This window comes from Vulpes lagopus, chromosome 7 (genome assembly GCF_018345385.1).
Source record: "Vulpes lagopus strain Blue_001 chromosome 7, ASM1834538v1, whole genome shotgun sequence".
Taxonomy (NCBI): domain Eukaryota; kingdom Metazoa; phylum Chordata; class Mammalia; order Carnivora; family Canidae; genus Vulpes; species Vulpes lagopus.
The window spans coordinates 14,453,983-14,473,590 of NC_054830.1; the positions used below are offsets into that span (position 1 = coordinate 14,453,983).

At 57.1% G+C, this 19,608-nt stretch overlaps 3 protein-coding genes across 7 annotated transcripts in view; all 3 read right to left on the reverse strand.

Moving 5' to 3' along the window:
• Nucleotides 1-2,629, reverse strand: part of PBX4 (PBX homeobox 4) — a 37,208-nt gene extending 34,579 nt beyond the window's left edge. The window contains exon 1 of the mRNA XM_041760459.1: nt 2,412-2,629. Coding sequence (XP_041616393.1) covers nt 2,412-2,563 — 152 coding nt within the window. The 5' untranslated portion in view covers nt 2,564-2,629. The remainder of the gene's footprint in view (nt 1-2,411) is intronic.
• A 2,970-nt stretch (nt 2,630-5,599) lies between these two features.
• LPAR2 (lysophosphatidic acid receptor 2) lies at nt 5,600-9,609 on the reverse strand. 3 transcript variants are annotated; one of them, XM_041763047.1, is made up of 3 exons: nt 9,308-9,606; nt 7,379-8,120; nt 5,600-6,652 (listed from the first exon to the last, which is right to left on the reverse strand). In XM_041763047.1, exons 2-3 carry the CDS (start codon nt 8,118-8,120, stop codon nt 6,339-6,341), a joined length of 1,056 nt encoding a protein of 351 aa, XP_041618981.1. In that variant the 5' UTR covers nt 9,308-9,606; the 3' UTR covers nt 5,600-6,338. The 3 variants fall into 3 exon arrangements, with proteins under 3 accessions (XP_041618981.1, XP_041618982.1, XP_041618983.1); XM_041763048.1 differs by lacking the exon at nt 9,308-9,606 and adding an exon at nt 8,912-9,035; XM_041763049.1 differs by lacking the exon at nt 5,600-6,652 and adding an exon at nt 6,827-7,234 and having other exon boundaries at nt 9,308-9,609.
• Nucleotides 9,610-9,956: 347 nt separating this feature from the next.
• On the reverse strand, nt 9,957-19,430 carry LOC121496176 (GEM interacting protein). 3 transcript variants are annotated; one of them, XM_041764490.1, is made up of 22 exons: nt 19,290-19,419; nt 18,881-19,006; nt 18,297-18,381; nt 17,759-17,834; nt 17,589-17,646; nt 17,151-17,276; nt 16,998-17,062; nt 16,778-16,885; nt 16,291-16,371; nt 16,010-16,180; nt 15,784-15,921; nt 15,264-15,460; nt 14,846-14,952; nt 14,683-14,772; nt 14,241-14,318; nt 14,018-14,172; nt 13,610-13,798; nt 13,376-13,513; nt 13,079-13,275; nt 12,331-12,718; nt 10,883-10,946; nt 9,957-10,752 (listed from the first exon to the last, which is right to left on the reverse strand). In XM_041764490.1, exons 2-22 carry the CDS (start codon nt 18,888-18,890, stop codon nt 10,379-10,381), a joined length of 2,895 nt encoding a protein of 964 aa, XP_041620424.1. In that variant the 5' UTR covers nt 18,891-19,006; nt 19,290-19,419; the 3' UTR covers nt 9,957-10,378. The 3 variants fall into 3 exon arrangements, with proteins under 3 accessions (XP_041620424.1, XP_041620422.1, XP_041620425.1); XM_041764488.1 differs by lacking the exon at nt 18,881-19,006 and having other exon boundaries at nt 19,290-19,430; XM_041764491.1 differs by lacking the exons at nt 17,759-17,834; nt 18,881-19,006; nt 19,290-19,419 and having other exon boundaries at nt 18,297-18,341.
• Between the last annotated feature and the right edge of the window lie 178 nt (nt 19,431-19,608).

Genomic DNA, 19,608 nt, shown 5'->3' on the forward strand with positions numbered 1-19,608 from the left:
AGCTATCTACCTGGAGTGGAGTAAGTGATTCACCTGAGGACTGAAGACTGTTGTCTGAACTTGGGTGGCTTTTATTTATTTATTTATTTATTTATTTTTTAAATTTATTTATGTAGTCAGAGAGAGAGAGAGAGAGAGAGAGAGAGAGAGGCAGAGACATAGGCAGAGGGAGAAGCAGGCTCCATGCACCGGGAGCCTGACGTGGGATTCGATCCCGGGTCTCCAGGATCGCGCCCTGGGCCAAAGGCAGGCGCTAAACCGCTGCGCCACCAAGGGATCCCTTGGGTGGCTTTTAGAGCTATATCCAAAGAAGGGGGGCAGATCTGAAGCTTCTAAGTCTCAAAATAAAAGCCCCAGAGGCCTTTCTACCTCAAAAAGAAACCAGGAACCAGCTACCTAATAACCACGTTGTCATACATGTATAATGCCCCACTATTCAACGTCCTAGCCTTAAAATAAAAAGAAAAAGCTGTCTTCAAGAATAGCAAGGAAGAGGTCACTGCCTGCACACCATTCTAAAGTCTATCTAGGGGAGTACTGGATTGCTGTAAGAAGAGTGCACCTTGGGGTTGTAATGGGGTGACAGATGCTTGAGGAAGGCCACACCTGAGCAGAGCTCACTCCTTAAGCAGCTCCGTACCTAGAACAGAAAGAACTCAGGGAGCTCCACAAACACCCAAAGCACTGTCTCTGTGATTCCTGGGTGTGAAGAGCCCATTTCCCTCTCCCCAGCTCCTCCTAATCCTTCCAGAATCTGAAGTGCCACAAACTTTACTACATGATAGGTGCCAGGCACTGTGCACAGTCCTGGGAATACAAAGGAAAATAAGACAAAGCCCCTGCTCTCAGACAAGTCTAGCAGACAGGGTATCACACAGGGCACCCCCTCTCTAGGCCCATCTCTTTTTTCCCCTGGTGCCAGGAATCACCTCTAGTCAGCACACCCTTGTTATGACAACTACTTATAAATTAGTCTCCCACACACCCCACTTTTCAATGATGTCTGAGAGGGCAGAGAACATCTTAGCCAACTTGGTTTCTCTAGCACCTAGCACAGGGCTCCAAAAAGTAGAATGAACATAGGAGGATAATAATACTCTTAACTTTCCAGACAGAGGCTATGAAACTGCAGAAAGTGGACAATCCACAAGAAGCAAAGGAAAGTGAGAACAAACGCATGCTGAATCCATCTTTTCTTTGCCTCCTCCTTCCTGTGGCTGCTGTTCACTTGGCTTTGGCATAACCCCTCCTCACTAGAGGGCTCTAGCACCTGCACCAGACCCTAGTCCCAGCCCCAGGGACCATCCTTCACACCCAAATAGGCCCCATCCTCCAAAAGGACGTTGGTCCTTTCCTATTTTCCAATAATTTGAGCAGGCCCCAAACACAATGGGTTGCCTTGTGAAGCCGATTCTACTGTTCCTGGCTGGCTGACAAGTGGTGGGTGGAAGCAAGTAGGACAGGTTGTCTTAAAACTGCTACGGTTTTTCCCAGCGCAATTGAAATAAAATCCAAACTCCTTCCTAAGACTTGTGGGTCCCGTGTGGTCTGGTGTCAACCCCTCCCCAAACTGAACTTGGGATTTTAAGTCTCTGGCTCTGCTTTCTCTTCCAGCTCTTTCCTGCTCCCGGGGGCCCGAAAGCGCCGTGTCCTCAACACCTGACTTCCCATAGCATGCCATCCCTTTTCTCAGAGCTTTTCTCACAATGTATACTTAGTTTTTGCTACTTTCCCTCACACTAAGAGTCTGAGAGAAGGGACTGTGTCAGCAACCCGGCTGGGTGTCCCACACAGTGTCTAATACATATTTGCTGAGTTAATAAAAAGGCGGCCCCCCATCCCCCACCCAGCAGCTCCTCCACTAACCTTTTTTCCTGATGGTTCCCACACCAAGTCACCCCCATCTCCTCATACGTAAGTCCCACTGCCCACAACTCACTCTCCATCATCTCTCTCAAAACTTCCCACCTCAGAAGTCTCACTAATGGATCCATTTAGCTGTCCATCCTTCACAAATCCCATCTCTCAGCCCCTACACCTTCCTTCTTTCCTCTTAACCCTTACATTTCATAAACCCCAAAACTGCCTTTCACCACATACCTCCCCATTCACAAACTCCTCCTAAACCCATCCCTCTCACCCCAGGATGGGCCCCTAAAACCCATCACCCGCTGCTTAGCCCCACAAGCCTTTCAATCTGTCGCATTTTAACCTCATAAATCCCTTCGGCCTCAGAACCCGCCCCCCTCAGCCCTCCCCGAGCCCCCACATCTCCCCTCTCACGCTCTCACACTGCACCCTCCTCACCCCTCAGCCTCCAGTCAACTTGGCCTTGGCCCCTGGGCCCGCCCCCTTCTCTGCCGCCACTTTGGGTGGCCCCGGCCCCCGCCCCCGTCGAGCCCGCGCAGCACCTGGCCTGCGCCTCCTCCAGGCTCTGGTCGGTGATGGCCATGATCTGCTGCAGGACCTCGCCTGTGTCGGGGCCCGGCGGGGGCCCGGGCGGCGGGCGGCGCGGGGCCGGGGGAGGCGGCGCGGGGCGCTGCGGGCGCGGAGGGGACTCCATGGGCGGCGGGGCCGGGCAAGCGCTGACTCGGTGCCGCCGGGCCTGGAGCGCTCACAGGGGGGCCGCAGCCAACCACCGCCCCCCGCGCGCTGTGCGCGCGCGCGCCCAGACCCCACCCCTCGCCGCTGCCTCCAGCCAACCGCCGCCAGCCAGGCCGCCGCGCCCCGCCCACGGACACGCCCCCCGCCGCCGCCAGCCAATTGCCGCCGCCCGGGCCGCCGCGCCCCGCCCACGGACACGCCCCGCCGCCGCCGCCCGGGCCGCCGCGCCCCGCCCACAGACGCGCCCCTAACAGCTCCCTTCAACGGCCCAGGGCTCGGCTGGGAGTTGCCGAGGCAACGGCTCTTCGCACCCACACCCTCCTTCCACCGCTCAGATCTCCGCCTTCCTCACCTGCTCAGAGCAAGGACTCCCGCTTAGGGACCTTAATCCTTCCTGGGGCCCTCACGTCTCCTCAGAGCCCCTGCCCCTCCTCAGAGAGGTCCCGCATCTTCTCAGAGACCCTCAAGTCTGAGTCCACCGCCCCCGCCGACATCGCCGCAGAGCCCTTTACTCCCCTGCAGAGCCCCCACTCCTCCTTAGAGTCCTCACTCCTCACAGGTCTCCACTCTGATGCCCCCACTTCCTCAGGAACCCACATCTCTTCCCAGTCCCCACTCTTCAGAGAACCCCACTCCTCCTTCAAACCACCCCTTCCTTCTCAGAAATCCTGAGATTTCTCAGATCCCCACCAAAACCCACCATCTACAGAAGCCCTGAGACCCAGGCCCCCCCTCAGTACCCTAATGGTCCCCTCAGTCTCTGCCCCGTCAGGAGGGCTCCCGACCTCCTGGCTCTACCCCCCTCTCCCCGGAACTTTTGACGAGGGGTGCGGTGATGGTGGCTGGAAGATTTGCACGGAGTGATTTTTCTCTGCTACACAAATCAATTCTCTTTTCAAGGTCCAGCTTATAAATGACCTCTGGTTTATCCATTCTCTCCATCAACTGCAATCTGACCTTAGAACACCCACGCAGACTTACTGAACTACTGAAGGATGCTTCCTGACGGTCTCCTCTGAGGTGTACCCCAAGTAACAGTGAACCTCCACAAGTCTTGGTTTCTAGCCATTAGTGCTCACTGCATCAGAGAAGGATCCTCGAGTGAGAGAAAAGGAACTGACTGGACACGACTCACTTCTCCAAAGTCACTGGGACCTGGTGGAGCCTTTGCTCTGAGAACAGATTCCAGATGCAGTCTCATAAAGGTCCTCAGCCTCTCTGTGAACCCTTTGGGGCAGGGCCCATCTTCTTCCCATTGCTGCTGGAGAGGAAACTCAAACACTATCTGGTGTGATTGGATTGGAGGACTCCAAAAAAGACAGCAGGGAATGGAAATGAGTGATAGAGGCTGGTGTTAGGAACCACTTCAAAACTCTCTGGTGGGGTTCCTGGGTGGCTCAGTGGTTGAGCATCTACTTTAGGCTCAGGTCATGATGGAGGGTAGGCCCTGGGATCGAGTCCCACATCAGGCTCCCCAGAGGGAGCTTCTCCCTCTGCCTATGTCTCTGCCTCTCTCTCTCTCTCTGCATCTCTCATGAATAAAATCTTTAAAAAAAAAAAAAAAAAGCGCTCTCTGATTAAGGAAACTCAACACTGGGTCCCAATAAGAGAAAGTACTAGAATTTGTGGGGACCATGGAGGGTTGTTGCCCTGCACAAAAGTTCAGCAGCTAGTGCAGCCCTACACAGGAAGCCTAAGTTATGGGTAATTTTGGTGTCTTTCAGAGAACAGTGGTGGAAGCAGGGGGTTGAACGCTTTAGGGACCAAAGGTTGAAGGGAAGAGAGACCTACAAGAGAGAGAAAAACCAATGGGACAAGATGCCAAAGGAGACCAGAGGAGTGTGGGTTAGAACTGGGGGATGCTGATGCAAGAGCAAGTGAAACACAGCTACCTTTGGGCTCTCCACCCTATAGGAATTGGTGTTGACACCCAAAGGGACATGTTTGTCTAATAGTCCTAGAGCTCCATGGAGGCAAGGAATGTATCTTTTATGGTCCTGTGCCCAGATCCATGGTGGAAGGCACTTGGTTGGCTCACCATCTCTGGAGATTCTGGCCTCAGGCCCTAGAAGATGTGCTGCCCACCTTGGACCCTGAAGTTCCCAGCAACCCAGTTCATTCTTGCCTCCTCACAGAGCTGTTTTAGGATAAAGGGAGTTTTCCCAAAGGGAAAGCCAGCCCCATTTAACATAGGACTAGATGTTTTTGGTTCTTCAGTAATATATGCTTTACTGGCTTAAGAATTTGGCTTCTAATGCAAGGCCTGAGTCCAAATTCTGGCTATTTAGCATGTGAACCTTAAGTAGAGCTATAACCCTGTCTCCTCCCTGCTGAAGTGGAATCCAGATTCTAGTCTATACTGTACCTGGCAGGATGCCTCTATGAGCATCTGAGGGTGGGGCTCATCATGGCATGTCTAAAGCCTTGGAGGGCTGTGAGGTGAGGTGAAGAAAACCAGGCTGAGTTTGTGACCAACTCTGGACATTGTAGGGATCCAAAGCTCTTTCTCCAGGGGCCTCTCAAGTCTCTCGGTTCACCTCCATAGCCTTTTGAAGCTGTGTATCCAGCCACAGGCCATACTGCAACTTCACTGTCTTCATGTGAAAATAAGTGTGCATCTGCACCACAAGATGCAAGTAATGATTAAATAATGCACCTACAGTGCTTGTCAGCGTGCCAGGCACATCAGAGGAGCTGGAGAAACAGCAACTCTCATATCTTGCACCCTACTCTGTGGGCCCCACTCCCACTGTGGGATCGACACACATGACTGTAATAGTCTGGACTCAGACGAAAGGGCAGGCAGGAGAAAGAGGGCTCACACAGGTCAGAGACCACTGTGGGCTCTAGAGGACAGAGACAGATGGGGGTGAGTCAGAGGCAGGGGAGTAGGCAAAACGGAGGCAACCTCCAACAAGAGAGATTGAATAGGGCATCTGGCTGGCTCCGTTAGTAGAGCATGCCACTCTTGATCTCGCGGTTGTGAGGTCGAGTCCCATGTTGGGTAGAGAGTTTACTTTAAAAAGAGAGAGAGGGAGTAACAGCTGTACAGAGATCAAAGAGAAAAGAGAACTAGGGCTGAGGAGATCCCAGCCTAGCCCAAGCCTAGGTGCACAATTCTGGGACACAGGGACAGATGGACCATCTGAGTTGATGACAAAATGCTCTGGAGACCTCAGCAGAGAGAAAGGTTTACTCCTTATAGCACATTCTCCCCACAAACTCCTCAATTCTAATAGGGACAGGCAGGACCCCAGAGGCTGCAAGGGTCCACAAACCTTTTCCCAGCTCATGCTCAGCACCCCTCAGTCTGCACTCCTGAAGAATCAGATTCAGGCAGATAGTGCATCCATGGTCCATCCTTGTCACCCTGTCACACTGAGCAGAGTGGCCTGAGAGAGCTCTCATCTCTCCCATCTTAAACACCCACACCACCACAGACAGGGAAGTAGTCCACAGGGTTTACCAGGGATGAGCAGTAAAAATAGAAAATGTCAGTTAAAAACCCCCACAACCTGAGATAATTGAAGGGCAGATTCCTGAATCCCTTCTGACTCTCTCCTGGGCATTGAGAGATGACCCCACTCCCCCAGACCCTGAGGCAGGCTGGCAGTGGAGTTGTGCCATGGCAGACTGAATGTCTGTCCTGCAGCTTAGGTAGAGCCAGGTGCATTCACCAGTGGTCGGAGGCCATAATCTGGCATTTGCAGCACCCCACTGAAGTCCCAGGTCGGCTAAAGGGTGGAGTCCATCAAGGAGTGGCCATTCTCAGGAAGCATGATGCGAGTGCTGGCACCTGTTCGGGCTGAGGGTGCATAGCGGGCAGACTCGTGGGTGGACCGGCGTAGGCACAGACAGCAGAGGAGGCGGCGGAAGGTGCGGCGCATCTCAGCATCTCGGCACGAGTACACCACGGCGTTGACCAGTGAGTTGGCCTCGGCCAGGAGTAGGAAATACTTCTCCACCGCCAGGACGTTGCAGGACTTGCAGCCCAGACCATCCAGGAGCAGCACCACCTGGCCTGGAGTCCAGCAGACCACGAACGCCCCTGTAGGATGGAGCCTGAGGTGAGCAAGGCTAGCTATTGGGGCCCAAAACCCACAGGTCAGAGATCAGGCCTGGAAGGATCTCCAGAGCTCAGACAACAGCCGTGTAGTTTGCAGGGCAAGAGCCGCCCGACACCTTTCTAATTTATCTGCCAGAAGGGATGCCTTTCCTAACCTGGTACACGGTAGACAGGGTGCTGGACATTTCTACATGAAAATTTGTTCTATGGGGGGAAGGAGGTCATTGTGGGAGAGGTGTTACTTGGTGGGGAGAAAGAGGGTCATAGGGAAGAGTCACTCCTTGTTCTTAGGGGTAGGGGAGTGTATCCTCGCAGGATAACCTGGCTACCTCCCCCACTCAGACCACTCTACAGCCAGACTGACCTCATTACTCCCTACTAAGAACTCCTGAGGGCTTCCCACAGAACTCAGAACAAAATCTGACTCTTGCCTGTGCCCTTCGAGGCGGTGCTGACCTTTTTCTCCTGCTTCTCTCCAGCCACACGGGCCTCCTCTCCTCTTTGGAGGCACAGCCCAGTCCTGCAGGGCTCTCACCTTCTGTTCCCTCTGCTTGGAACTCTTCCCTGCCCAGCATTCAGGTCTCTGCTCAGATGTCACCTCCTTGGAGAACATTCCCCACCCAAATCATGCCCTCCCATGCCTTGTGGGAGTTGGGGGGAAGCAGGGTTCCCGCAACCCTGGGCCCGCAACCCTGGGCACTCACTCACCCAGGATAATGACAACGGTCTTGACCAGGCTGAGTGTGGTCTCTCGGTAGCGCGGGTGGCAGCTGACGTGCTCTGCCATGCGCTGCACCCTCCGCCTCACATAGAAGAAAATGCGGGTGTAGACAGCCACCATGAGCAGGAAGACAAGCAGGCTGGACAGGGCCCAGACAGCCAGATAGGAGCGGCTGAGCAGGGGGGCCATGCGTGAGCAGCGGTCCAGGGCACAGAGGCAGTGCCAGGAGTGGGCCGGCAGCAGCCCCAGGCCCAGTGCAGCCACCCACACCCCCACGATGAGCATGACGACTCGGCCTCTGGGCAGGCGGCTGTGCAGCTGCACAGCCATCACGCTGCGGTGCCGCTCCACGGCGATGGCTAGCAGTGTGGCCACCGATGCCGTCAGGCTCGTGTCCAGCAGGCCCTGCCGCACGAACCAGCCCTCCAGCGAGAGCCGGGCTGTGCGAGGGCCCGTGTGGAACATGAGGAAGAGGTAGGCCACACCAGCAAAGAGGTCAGCCGCGGCCAGGTTGCCAAGCAGGTAGTAAATGGGCTGGTGGAATCGTCGGTTGGAAGCAATGGCTGCGATGACCAGCAAGTTGGTCAGCAGCACCAGCACGCTGACTGTCAGCCCCAGGGCCACCACAACCACATCTTTGGGCCGCCAGTGGGAGCTGAGTTCCTTGCCACTGTTGTTGTAGAAGAAGCCGATGGTCTCGTTGTAGTAGCACTGGCCCATGGTGACCATCTGGGGGCACAGAGGGAGAGGTCAGTAGAGGTGGCATTTGTTCGAAGGACACAGGAATGAGCAGCAGCCAGTGAGGGTGGGGGTCAGGACAGGAAGGGCGAGGGTCTCAGACTCGGGATAAAGTGGCAGTGGTGGAGCCCAGGGTAACCGGGAAAGCAAGCTCCCTGGTGGGAGTGTGGGGGATGGGCAGCTGTTGCTCATTTACTAAGACCCTTACAAAGATTATCCCCCCCCAAATCAAATGACTGGCTGTTTGTTTTAACTTAAGCAAAATCAAACAAATGAAAACAACAAAAAATCATCTACCCAAGCGCGCCCAATCTGTACTGGGGGGTGGGTGGCGGGGAAGCAGGGACAAAGCGCCAGGAGCTGTGCAAGTGGGTGAGGGACGGAACGCTCGGTGCCGGGATCAGCGCAGAAAGCAGAGCCCAAGGGGCGTGTGTGAGCAGGGTGGAGTCGCTGCTGGGACCCTGCAGGCGGCCCGTGCTTGAGCGTGGAAGCGACCGGGTCCACCAGAGCCGGCAGCGACGCGGCCCAGAAGTTGGGCGGCGGGTTCCGGGCGCGAGCGTTCCCGAGGCGGGCGGGGTACCGGGCAATCCCGGGTGGCACGGAGGACCCCGGCGGTCTCCCAGACAAAGGGGGCGGCCAGGGAGGCGGCGGCCGCTGGGCCTCCGGGCGCCCCCAGGCTGGAGGAGGAGCCCGGGCAAAGGGGAGGAGGGGGCGGGGCCCGGGCCCCGCAGGCACGTGCCGCGCCCTCCCGGGGACCCGCGCCCCCCCGCCACCGTCAGTACCGGCCTCCTCTGGGCGGCCCGTCACGTCGCAGACGGGCGGCCTCCGGGGGGACGCGGTAGGCCCCAGCCCCATAGCCTGGGCACCACCGCGGGAGCCGACGAGCGTCCGGGCGCGCGGGGCGCGGGCGCGGGCGCGGGCGCCGAGAGCCGGAGGGCGGGGTCCCGCCCCTGCCTGCGCGCGGCGCCCCGCCCCCGCCACCTGGGAGCCCCGCCCCGCCCCCGCCACCTGGGGGAATCCCGCCTCCGCCGGCGCGGTCGGGACGGGGTCTCCGGAACCGCAGCCCCCCACCATTTCCTCCCGGCCTCGCGGTCGCCCTCCACTTCCGGCGCGGGACCCCCGCCCCGTCCGCGCCGCCTCGCACGCAGTTCCGAGCCCCCCGGGGCTGAGCCACTCACCGCACCACGTCCCCGCCGTGACCTCGCGCTGCCTGGGCGCAGCTCCGGGTGGTCTCAGGGTCCGCGCCCCCGCCCGGCCCCACCCCACCCGCTCCCCGCCGTCCAATCCGTCGCCGAGCTCCAAGCCACGCCCTGATCCGACCGGGCTCCCACCGCCGGGACCCCCGCCCCGCCTCCGCGTCCCCGGCCCCGAGATGCGGCGCGCGCGGCCCCCGGGGCCCCACGGACCTCTGCGGCCCCTGCCGACCCTCGGGCCGCGCTCAAGTTTCTGGAAATCCCACCCCCACCCCCACGCCCTCCGCCCGCGGCCGCGCTGCCCCCTGCCCGGCCCGGCTTATGGCGGCCCTAGGCTCCCACGGCCCAGAGCACACAGCCCCATTGTCCCGGTTATCTGCACTTTGTTATATTTGTTTGATTATGCAGGACCGGATCGGGGACGTGGAGCTCCGGGAGGGACGGGCCGTTGTGACTCAGCCGGGCGCCCGGGCCCAGCCCGTACTTCTTGTAGGTGCTCAAGGATGTTTGGGGATGAAAGGGGGCCTTAGTTCCTCCAGTGGGTAAAGTGGGGCCAAAGGATGCTGCCCTCCCATCTCTCTCTCCCATCACCCTTGCCTGGCAAAAAAAAAAAAAAAAAAAAGACACTCAAGGGTATAAAGGACACAGTTTATTCCCAGGCGTCAGGCCCCAGGTGCCACAAGGATGTTGAGTCTGGGCTGCCCACTCCCTCCAAGAGCTGCTCACCTGAGGCAGCTAAGGAGGCAGGCAGAGGTGGGGGAGTGGCTACAACCAAAGTAGCAAAAGGTACCCCTGTCCCCGGGGTTAGAGACTAGAGTGGATGCCAAGGATCCCATGACTTGTAATGACCCTGAGTGTTGACCCTGACTAACCTCTGAACCTGAGTGGCCCTGATGCTTGGCAGTGACCTATGTCTAGTGGGGAATACTGGTATATTGCTTCAAAAGGGGTTTTAGTCTCCCAGGCCATGTAGTCTTTCCTTGCAGGAACTCTCCAGTTCCCCCAACACTGAACACCTTCTCAGTCCTTTCCCCCTTGGTCAGAAGGCTGGGATGGTCAAAGATGGTCCTCAGCTTCCTCAGGTTGGGAGTCTGGGCAGCAGGTGGCCTTGGGCACAGCTTCGCTGGGTAGCTTGGAGAGTAGCCGGGCTGTCTCCTGGGTGATCTCAAAATGCTTGGGCAGCGGGGTGCGGCGCAGAGGGCTGCCCTCAGGCGAGGAGGTGACAGGGCCAGGTCCTCGCCTCCGCAAACTCCCTCGCGTCACTGATGTGATAGGGGTCTCCTCACACAATTTGGAAGCTACCAGGGCAAAGCTGGACAGCTGGTGGGTGATAGGCCGTGCTCCGCCCCGGGGATATTTCACTGGCTGGCGGCTGAAGTGGCCACGGGATTGAGTCCCCAGGAGTGAGTCCTCTGGACCTTGGCTGGACACTGTGGGTTGGGATGGTCAATGCTGAGCACCCCTGAGTCCTCTGGATATAACCTGGGAGTCAAACCTCAGCCAAGCTATCCCAGGCAAGGACACCCCTCTGATTCCTGGGCTACCCCCCAACATACTCACCTTCCTCTTCTTCCTTTTTGGTGTCCTCAGCCACTTCTCTGTGGTCACTCTGTGGAGTTGGAATCTGTAGGAACAAACCCAAGATCAAAACCCCAATAATAAGATCCCAGTTCTTTGAGGTTCTTTGAGAGCTGAGGGTTTTTTTCTGGACATGTAAAAGGTCTTTTGCAGTTTTGGTATCTGGGGAGGCGATGCCCTTAACAGTACAGCTTGTCTCCTTGTGCAGAACAATATTATTCATCTCAACTGTGGACTCCATGAGGGCAGGAACGCCCTTGCTCAGCAGAGAGCCAGGCCAGGGAGTGACTTAGCCATGTCCGCATTAGGACCAGGTGAACTATCTGTCTCCTTTCTGCTCTGCTCTATAACCTTGCACCCACTTTTTAATTTATCTGTACATCCTTCAGTTTATTCTTTAGCTAAATGCTAAGAGCAGCTGGAGTTCTTTCTACATGTTCCAAGCACTTTCTGAGCCATTCCATTTCTCAGAGACCCAGTGCTCACTGACAGGCCCTTTGCCAGCTCTGGGCTGCTGTGAGGGGAGGCACATGCTCTCAGGAATGGTGTGTGTAGCAGGATCTGAGGGGCAGGGAAGCCATCAGTAGGAGTCTCATCTGTAAATGGTTTTCACTAACAGTATCTATCTCTCAGGGCTGCAGTAGAGATGATAGGAAGCCTATAAAATGCCCATGCACAGTAAGTGCACAATGTGTGGCATTCCACAGACCCCTCTTTGGCCTCACTTTCTACCACCTTCTCTTCACTAATTCATTACAACTCAAGGCTACATCCTACACACACCAGGCATGCTCTCACCTCAGGGACTTTGCATTGGCTGTTCCCATTAGAACACCCTTCCCCGGATCTCCACCTGGCTCATTCCTCCCTCACATCTTTCCAGTCTTTGCCCAAATCCACCTTCTCCATGAGATCTGCTCACAGCATCCTATTTACTGCTACAAACTGCCCTCTGCCTCTCCTTGGTACCCCCAATGTCTCTTACCTTATGCTACCCTTTCTTTTATTCTCCATAGTACTTGTCACCTTGTAATGCCCTATAAACTGACTTTACACCATATTTCTTATTTGTTGTGGGTTTCTTTCCCGCTGGACTGCAGTTACCAAAAGGATGGGGTCTCTGAATAATTTACTCACTGATATATTGGTAATGCCTACTACAACAATACTTGGTACATAGTAAATGCTCAATAAACATTCTGTTGAAAGAATAAATAATCACCTATGTTAGTAACCCTGCAGAGCTGTACCCTGTTGTTCCTCCATTATTACCTCCATTATTATTACTCACCATTTCATTCCTCATGTGTAAGGAGAGAGGGAATGAAAGAGAACATTTTAAAGGCAAAGAAAGGAAGGAAGACAGGAAAGTGAGAGGATTAAATGGAGAGAAGGCCCTCTTCCTGTCTGCGGGCCCAGTGGGTTCCTACCTCAGGAGGCGTGGCCTCAGGATGCTTCTCCAAGGTACCATGGAGCTCAGAGTCTGGGTCGGGGTCCGAGGCTAGGACTAGGGGCAGGGGATCTGGGGCAAGGTTGGAGGGTGGTGGTTGAGGGTTGTTTGTGAGAGGCCCAGGAGCCGGACTGGGGTCTTGGGGCGGAGGCTCAGTGGCCACAGGGAGGTCGTCCATCCCAAAGATTTGCTCATAGTATACAATGAGGAACTCAACGAGCTGGGCCTGGTGCCCCGAGTCTAGTAGACAGGTGACGGAGCCAGCACCAGCTGCCCCTGGACCGTCCGGTGGCCGCAGCAGTGTTGGCCCAAACACAATGCCCAGGTTGTTGGCAGACATCTTGTTTTCCTCAAACTGTGCAGCCACCCTGGGGATGGTATGAGGAAAAAGATCAGGGCATGGAATGGATGGTCACTGGCCATCAGGAAGGCGAGGCTAGTAGGCTAGGCTAGTGACAACTTGCCCAAGTCATGGGTAAGTGGTCCCAGTCATTGAGACCAGCAGCTACACGCCCAGCAGTGGAGATCAGGGGTGAGCCCCCAAAGTCTGGAGTCATGTATTAAGATTCAGAGCTCAGAAAACACATGCGAAGATCAGAAGTCAGTGTCAGGGGTCAGTCCCAGAGGTCAGTAGTCATGTCAGTAGTCATGTGACATATCCATGGACACAGTCACAAATCTGTGGCTGAGGTCAGAAGTCACATTTCAAGGTCAGGGACAGTGCACACCTGAACAGATGGGCCACCAGGTGCCGCAGGGTGCTGTAGTTAGAGTCAGGCAGCTGCACCAAGAGGGTCTTCAGCGAGCGGATAACCTCAGGGCTGGGGCTGGGGGTCCCAGGGTCGTGCCCAGGGTCTGCATGCAGGGTCTTAGCCAGAGAGATGAAGGCGTCGTAGAGGTGGAAGGGGACCACGGGGTCAGTGAGCTGGGGGTGGAATGGGGGGAGGGACATGGGTATAGGTGGGCTGCAGAGGGCCCTCAGCCTGAGCCCGCCCAGCCCCTGCCCCCAAGCATTGAGTACCCACCTCCTGGAGGAACCGCTTGAGAACACTCGAGACATCATGAGGCGAGTTCCCTGACATGTCCACCAGTGCTCGACCATTCTCAAAAGCCTGGCACAGCCGCTCCACACGGACCCGGGACCCGCTGACCCGATAAATGCCCTGCAGGGCAGGGGCAGGAAATAGATACTTGACTTCCAGTCTGGCTATCAAGAGGGCTGGGTCACTACTGGGGGTGGTCAAGAGTCAGGGCAGCACCTGCACACCCAGGGCACGCTGTTCTATCTCAGCTGTGCACCTGGTGATCACAAAGGGCACCTCCTCCGGGAAGTCCCTGGGCAGCTGCAGGAAGTCGACTCCAAAGAGGGGGGTCCGGGCTGGGAGGCGCTTATGTCCACAGAGGATCAGTAGAGTCTCCAGGCAGCGCTTGTGGCAGGTCAGAAAGCACTGAGAGGAAGGTCATAGAGTCAGGGAGGTCATCAGGGGTCAGTGGGGGGAAGAGAGGTCATAGAGATCCTCAGGGGCAGGGGACTCATAGGATTCTGTTAGATCAGGGTATGTCCCAAGGGCAGAAAGGTAATAGGGATTTCAGGTCAGGGAAGTGCTTAGGGTCAGGGAGGTCCTTCGGGTCAGAAGAGGTCATTGGTTGATGGGCTCCGGCCACACCTCCTCACACTCAGTCCCGCTGACCATGAAGGCTTCACATTCACGGCACTTGGCTGGGCCCCGTAGCCGTCGTAACCGGTGGGTTTGGGCCGCACTGGAGAGCGTCCACTTCCTGAAGGGGGTTCCTGGGCCGTTCTCCAGCCCATCTACCAGGTCTGCAGGGACACAGGGTCAGGGGTGCCTGGTCCACCCCCCGCCATGCCCCATCTGCTTCCAGCCTTACCGGGATCTCGCTCCTCAAAGTCATCTGAGGACTCAGTGCCTATGGATGAAACCTTCATCAACCGCCTTGTGCCAGAGCCTGGAGTCAGAGGGTCAAGGATCATAGAAGACAGGGGTCACAGGGGTCATGGGTAAGCTGCAGGGCTAAGGAGATATTCCTGGTTTTTGGGTTTTCCAGAACTACCCACAGATGCCCTTGGGGAAAGGGTTAGAAATCAGGAGGGAAGTCAGGTCTGATATTAGGGGTTGGAGAATGGGTCAGCAGTCTGTGGGGTCATTCAGAAATTGGCTCAAGAGAATGGATCAGAGGATGAGGAAATAGGTCAGGGGTACAGGTAGGTCAGAGGTCAAATGACAGGTTAGAGATTGAGGGTCAGAGCCTGGGCAGGGTCTAGAGGCTGGTTAGAGGTAGGGAACGGGTTAGGGCCAGATCCTGGCCCCACCTGGGCTGGAAGTGGGAGAGTCCAGGGACCGAGATTCGCTGCCACCGCCCACACTGTCCACATCGCTGCCTGGAGTTGGGCCTGGAGTCCCTAGGGGCAAACAGATCAATTAGGATGGACCCCTGCCCCAGCACCACTCCTGCCTCCTCCCTGCTATGCTCACCTTGCCAACTTATGCCTGTGTCCTCCCAAGGGCCAGCCTCAGCTGCACTTTCATCCAGCCGTGGGGGTGGGGGTCCAGAGGGCTTCTTTCTTATGTCCAGAGGGGAGCTGAAAGGAATTTGAGGAGTCTGATAACCAGGAAACTGCTTTGGGATGACATCACCTATGCACTACATCTAGCACCCAACTCCAAGCACTTGCGTCTGCAAACCTCGACACCCGTGAGCACCCAGTACAGTAACCCTAAAGTTTGGACTCTCCCAAAGTTTGGACCCACCCCCACAGATAAAAGCCTTGGGTACTAAACCAAGAACCGAGGCTTTGAGTTTTCTGATCCTGAGTATTCAGCTTGGTGGTGCCAACAGCCTGCCACTGTCTATGGGGCCCATTCCTGACCCTGCTCCTGGGTGGGTCCCCACCTGTGTGCAGTGGGCACAAATTCCTGGAAGGAGAAGGCAGGTGGAGGGGGTGGTGGGGCCTCAGGCTGCAGCGCCCTCACGAACTCCTGGTAGCGCTGGCCAGCCTCAAAGGGCTCACAGCACTCGGCCAGGGCAGCGAAGGCGCGAGGGCCACGCTCCGCCTGCGCCCCTCGCAGCCCGAACAGTCCCAGGGTCACCTGCAGGGGTGGGGGCTAGGTCAGACTTCAGTGAGAGAGGGACAGAGCCTGACCTTTAGAGACACCCAGTGTGGTCAGGGTCTAGGGGCAGGGCAAGCAATGAGAGGCAGCTGGGGCAGGGCATGATCACATCCTGGCCCAGAATTGGGGGGGTAGAGACAGGACCCCAAGTGGGTGGCACCAGAGCTGAGGTGTGGTCAGGGACTGAGGGCAGAAACTGGCTGTCTGGGGAGAAGGAGTCCTAGGCCCTGGGGATGGGTTAGGGGCAGGCGGCCGGCTGGGGCCAAAGGAGAGTGTGAGGCAGCAGTGGGAAGGGGTCTCACCCGCCTCAGCACTTCGTCTCCCTGCAGCACCAGCTTGCGCACATGCGACACGATCCGCTGTTTGGCAGCCTCCAGGTCTTGTTGCCGTGCATTGGCTTCACGGACAGAGGCCTGATATAGCGCCACGGCCTCCTGAACCTAGGGAAACCAGGGCCAGGACACATGTGGGACAAAGTGTGGGGCTGGGTGCACCACAGTGCTGGGGAGCATGGCACCAGGTCCCCACCTTGGCCTGGGCCTCCTCTCGAGATCGCCGCCGCCGCTCCTGCTGTTTGCTGGGCCCAGGCGAGGCCTGAGGTGCCGGGTCCTCAGGGGATGCCTGGGAGCGAACCCACAGGTCCTCGCTGCGCTGCACATACTGGAGCTGGGCCCTCCGCAGTGCCTGCACTGCCTCATTCTGGGACCGTGGGGGGGCGGGGGTGGTAGGGACAGAAGGGAACAGATCAGAGCCTCTTCCTCTCCTCCACCTCCAGCCAGCGCACACCCACTCACCCAGCCAGGCCTCACCATCCGCTTCTGCTCTTTCAGCCACTGCTCCTTAAACTCCTTCCGCCATTTCTCGATTTCAGTTCGTTTGGCTGCTAGGGGCTGGCAAGGAGGACAGATGGGGGGCTGCTTCAGGGCTGTCCCAGTCTTTCTGCTCCTTGCTACCACGTGCCTTTCATATTCTGGACCCTCTTTTGGGTCTGCACTCTCTCCCCCACCCACTGGCCCTTCACCTGATCCTTTCTAAAGCCTGGACCCACATGTGCCAAAGCTCTTTGCCTGGGATCACTCAGCAACCCCCAACCCCATGCCAAGCCCTGCAAACAAACAAAAGCACAGTTTTGCAATTGCACAGGAAGCTTGGTTTGAATCTCTGCTGGGTAGCCTTGGGCAAGTTCCTCAGCATCCCTGGGCCTCAGCTTCCTCATGAGCAAAATGGCACTTGATGGTAGTGCCTTCCTCCTAGGGAGAGGGGACTGGAATAATGCATGCAGCAGGGCCCCCTCACCTGGTAATAATCTCTTTTCTGCTGGGCCACTGTTTCCATGGCCAGGGCTCCCAGGCTTAGGTCATGTTCCAGAAACAGGGTGTAGATGTACTGCAGTGGCATGTGGCTCTGGGGTGGGAAGGTTGGTGTTAGAAGATGCTGAGGATCTAGGGGGTCAGGGCTGCGGTTCTGGAGGGCTTGGGCCCTGGGCAGAGGGGGTGGGGGGTCTGCTCATGGCTACCTGCTGGTGGATTGACACCTTGCCAGCCTCAGCGATTTTCATGATGCTTTTGGCAAACTCTAGCTCTGGGGGAAGACAGCAGGGGTCTGAGTTGAGCACGGTGTGGGCACTGCCTGGGCCCTGGAGCCTGGGGCAAGGCAGAGGGGCCCTCACCAAGGCTGGCTCTCTTCTCCGTCCAGGCCAGTAGCTCCTTGGCATAGCGGCTCCAGGTCTTGGCATAGTCCAGAGCTGCATCCACGCCCCCCTTGGTCCGTATGAGCCGCAAGTCCAATTCCTCCCCTGGGGCAGAAAAGTGAACCTCAGACCTCTGAACTCTGACCTTCTGTGTTAGCTTTCCCTGAACCCCAAGATCGGCCAAACCAGAGACCCCTATTCTACACCCTATGGCTGCCCCAAACACCCGTTTATGATCTTGTCCAGGTTGCAATTTTATACTGATTCTCCACTCAGACGGGGGCTCCCTAAGGGGAGGAGCTCAGCTCTGTCCTGTGTACTGCTGTGTCCCTGGCACACAGAACAGGCAGTGGGTGATGACTAGTTGAAGGAGGGACTCCTCTCTGCCCTCATTCCCTCGGCCCCAAAGTCCCCTACCTGTTAGGGATGTAGGACCCTCCAGGGAAGGGCCACTCCAAAGGCTGGTTTCATTGGTCTGAAGGGGAGGGAGGCAGCATTCAGGAGCAAGCAGGCCAGAGGCCTCAACCCCTAGAGCCCCTCCTCCTGGAGGACCCCCTCCTCCCTGCCTCCTTGGTTCCGCCCTTCACCTCAGTGGCTGTAGGGGTCTTGTCAGATTCTGGGTCTCCTGAAATCACGGGGTCTCCAGGCGGCATCTCAAGGGTCCTGGGAGGTAAGGGTGTCAGGATACCACCCTCCACCCAGTCTGTCTTGGTTAGGGGTGTTGGGAGTCCCCAGGGCAATCTGAGTGGTAGTCCTGGACATATCACCTCTGTGACATCTCTTGTATCTGGGACGCCTGAGTGGTTTTGCGGGGAACCAGATGAGTTTTTTTTAATGGGACTTGAGGGAGTTAAAAGGTTCCAGGTGAATCTGGAGTTCATAGAGTAGAATTATAAGGATCTCAAATGTTTTAAGGGATCACAAGAAGAATATATGGGGGTCCTAGGACCATTTGGGGGATTTCCAGTAGGTTGGGGTGGAGGGCTGAATTTTGGGATTTTTCATGTTTTGGAGGGACCCATCCTGGACTTCTCAGGTTATTTGGTAAGTGGATCCAGATGTTATAGGTTCTTAATGAGGTACCTAAATGGTTAGGGATTTGGGGTGGCCCAGGTTTAGACTCACACGTTCCCCAGTGAGATCTCAAGGTTGTCCAGGCTCCGGAAGATGTCACTGTACCTCTTCCTGCTCTCGGGAGCCAGGGATAGCCCTGGGGGAAGGGAGTGTCATACATGGACCAATTGAAGCTTCCCTCCACCCACAGCAGCACCTAGGCCCTTAGCCAGTAGTTTGGAGGGGAGGGAGAGAGAAACAGTGTTCTGGACCTGTAGAGAGTGCGGGGTGGGTGTCAGAGTCAGGATTGAGGCAGTGTGGCCTGGGGTGAAGCCAACTCAGGGCAGGCAGATGGACTCAGGCACAACCCAACACAGAGACAGCTGCTCAGAGGAACGGAGACACCCACACACACATGGGCCCAGAAGCAAAGCAACAAAACAGATGCCCCAGATGCAGCCACACTGTCCCTGGGGAGAGAGCCAGCTTGACAATGGAACCACATGGACCTCAGGCCAGACAGATGGAAATACACGTGGGAGAGACCGGCACAGAGCCTGTGGCACAAACAGACCAAAACCAGAAGAACATAAAGACCAAATGACACTCAACATGCACAGCAGAGACACAAAGACAGCCGGAAATACAAGTCAGACCTGGCCACATTTCTGCCACAGGCCCCCTTCTACGGAGCCCAGATCAGCAGTGCCCACTCCCTGGACTATGGAGGAGCCGAGCGGGGATCCTGCCGCGTCGCCCTCTCCATCAGCAGTCGCGACACCCTGCCCCCATCACAAATATCAGAAGCAGAAGCAGCCACTTCCCCTTCCTGGGCCCCCTCCCCCAGGCATCCGGGGTGAAGACTCCAAAGGGGGAGGGGGTCAGAGAATGATGTCCTGGGCCCCCTCTGTTTGGGGGTACCCAGTGGAGGATGCCCGTGTCCCTCCCGTTTGGGACTCCTTCACCACTCTCTGGACAGAAAGGGACAGCCGAGACCACTCAATTTAGGAAGTGGGGTACAGCTGGGGGAGGTCCCTCTCAGATCCCGTATCCCGGACCGCCTACCCGGCTCTGCTGCGTCCATCGCCCAGCCCGAGGATCGCTCGGCGGGGACCGGGGCTGGGATGGGATCTCGCGCCGGCGGGGCCCAGCCCCTATTTCCTGCCGCGGCCGCTGCCGCCTCCGCCGCCGCCCGGGTTCCGCGTAGCCCCGCCCAGCAGAGGCTACGCCCCGCCATCGAACACGCCCCTGCTCCGCAGAAGCCTCGCCCCCGGCTGCACCTCGGCGGGTCGGCCACGCCCCTGAGGCCCGGAAGCCGGTACCGCTCCCGGAGCCCAAAGAGCCCAAAGACGTGGGAGACGCTGTGGGGCCAGGGCTTCCAGTG

What these genes read in the sequence shown, in the direction of transcription:
- LPAR2 (XM_041763047.1), bottom strand. Translation starts at nt 8,120, where the DNA reads ATGGTCACCATGGGCCAGTGCTACTACAACGAGACCATCGGCTTCTTC. An exon ending in GACCGTTGTCATTATCCTGG is followed by an intron (nt 6,653 to 7,378) that starts GTGAGTGAGTGC and finishes TCCATCCTACAG; the next exon opens with GGGCGTTCGTGGTCTGCTGG.
- LOC121496176 (XM_041764488.1), bottom strand. An exon ending in GGGTCCTACATCCCTAACAG is followed by an intron (nt 17,277 to 17,588) that starts GTAGGGGACTTT and finishes TTTCTGCCCCAG; the next exon opens with GGGAGGAATTGGACTTGCGG. An exon ending in AGCGTGCCCTGGGTGTGCAG is followed by an intron (nt 13,514 to 13,609) that starts GTGCTGCCCTGA and finishes CCTGCCCTGCAG; the next exon opens with GGCATTTATCGGGTCAGCGG.